General features: G+C 33.4%; 1 protein-coding gene across 1 annotated transcript; it reads right to left on the bottom strand.

The window, feature by feature from the left end:
- Window positions 1-626: 626 nt before the first annotated feature.
- On the bottom strand, window positions 627-1,067 carry LOC114184568. The gene has a single exon (XM_028071873.1). It carries the CDS (start codon window positions 1,065-1,067, stop codon window positions 627-629), a length of 441 nt encoding a protein of 146 aa, XP_027927674.1.
- Window positions 1,068-1,409: the final 342 nt, after the last annotated feature.

Here is a 1,409-nt window from a genome sequence, read left to right as displayed (position 1 = left end):
TTAGGTTCATCAAATAAAAATTAAATAATTTCTCAAATAATTTTTTATTAAGAACTACGTGATCCATGATTTCCCATTATGAATGGGAATACATAAGAGCAATGTCAATTCTTGTTGGGTTGACCAAATGAAAATGAAATCTTTTCTCAAATAGGTTTTTCATTAGGAACTACGTGATCCCTGATTTTCCATTATGAATGGAGATACGTAGGAGTGAGGATTAATCCTTGTCGGGGCCAAAAATAAAAAAAAATATTTTTGTTTCTTTTGTACATTCTTTTATTATTATTTTTGGGGAATATAAATATTTTGAAAAACCACATGCTTTTGCACGTTTAATTAAAGGTACCATCTTAGGACAGACTGTGGGGTGCTAATACCTTCCCCACGCGTAATCGAATCTTGGACCCAAAATCTAGATTTTTGTAGACCTTGTTTTATCTTTTTGGCTTTTGCGTAGTTTTCCAGAATAAACTATAGTGGCGACTCCAAACTCTATTTTTTCCAAGTTTAATTTTTGGTTCGCCGTCTCAATTTTGATTGCAACACCAATTTCAAGTCTATTTTGGAGAATATGATAGGAACATGGCCTTACAATTTATGCACATCCTCCAATTCCCATCTTTTTAAGGAACAAGAATCACAGGCATGACATAAGGACTTGTGCTATGTTGCACCCACCCTTTTTCCATTCCCGTTTGCTTTTTGATCTCTTTAGATTCCTCGGGGTTGGTCCTATATGCTGGTCTATTAGGCAAAGAAAATCCTTGAATGAAATCAATTTGGTGTTCAATACCTTTTAGAGGTTGAAGCCCCTTGGGAGGATCTTGAAAACCATCTTGGAACTCATATAAGACTAAAGACAAGTCTAGAGCACAACTAGAGGTTAGACTATGAATGGATGGAGAAAACCCACTAAAATAAGCTACAAACACACTCTTGTGGGCAAGCATTAACTTTTTCACTCCTTTGTAAGAGATCATGATGTCTTTCTTCTTGGCCTCCTTAGCTTGCCCTTCTACCACTTGTGCACCCTTGCACCTTCTCCTATCTTTTTTGTTTTTCATTTATTGTTAGTCTTCTGATAAGTGCATATTTTTGCCCTCATTTAATGTTTAAATTTAGGGATTTAATTGAATTTTGTGCTTAAAAGATTGATTTAATCAAGATTTGTGATAATTGAGCTTATTGAGTTTGTGAGATAAAAATGGATTAAAAATTGATTTTAGTTACATAAAATATTCTTGAATATTCTAACGTTTGTTGATGAAGCTGAAGTTAAATTTGGTTCATTATAGGTGTGAAATTAAATTGTTTCAAGTTGCAAAATAAGGCCAAAATTAGGAAACTTTGGAAAGAAATAAATTAAGAGCTAAATGCACCCTTAAATTACATATACACTCCCTCTT

This window comes from Vigna unguiculata, chromosome 5, assembly GCF_004118075.2.
Source record: "Vigna unguiculata cultivar IT97K-499-35 chromosome 5, ASM411807v1, whole genome shotgun sequence".
Taxonomy (NCBI): Eukaryota; Viridiplantae; Streptophyta; class Magnoliopsida; order Fabales; family Fabaceae; genus Vigna; species Vigna unguiculata.
Note: the sequence above shows the minus strand (reverse complement) of the source record. Positions and strands in the feature narration are given on the sequence as shown.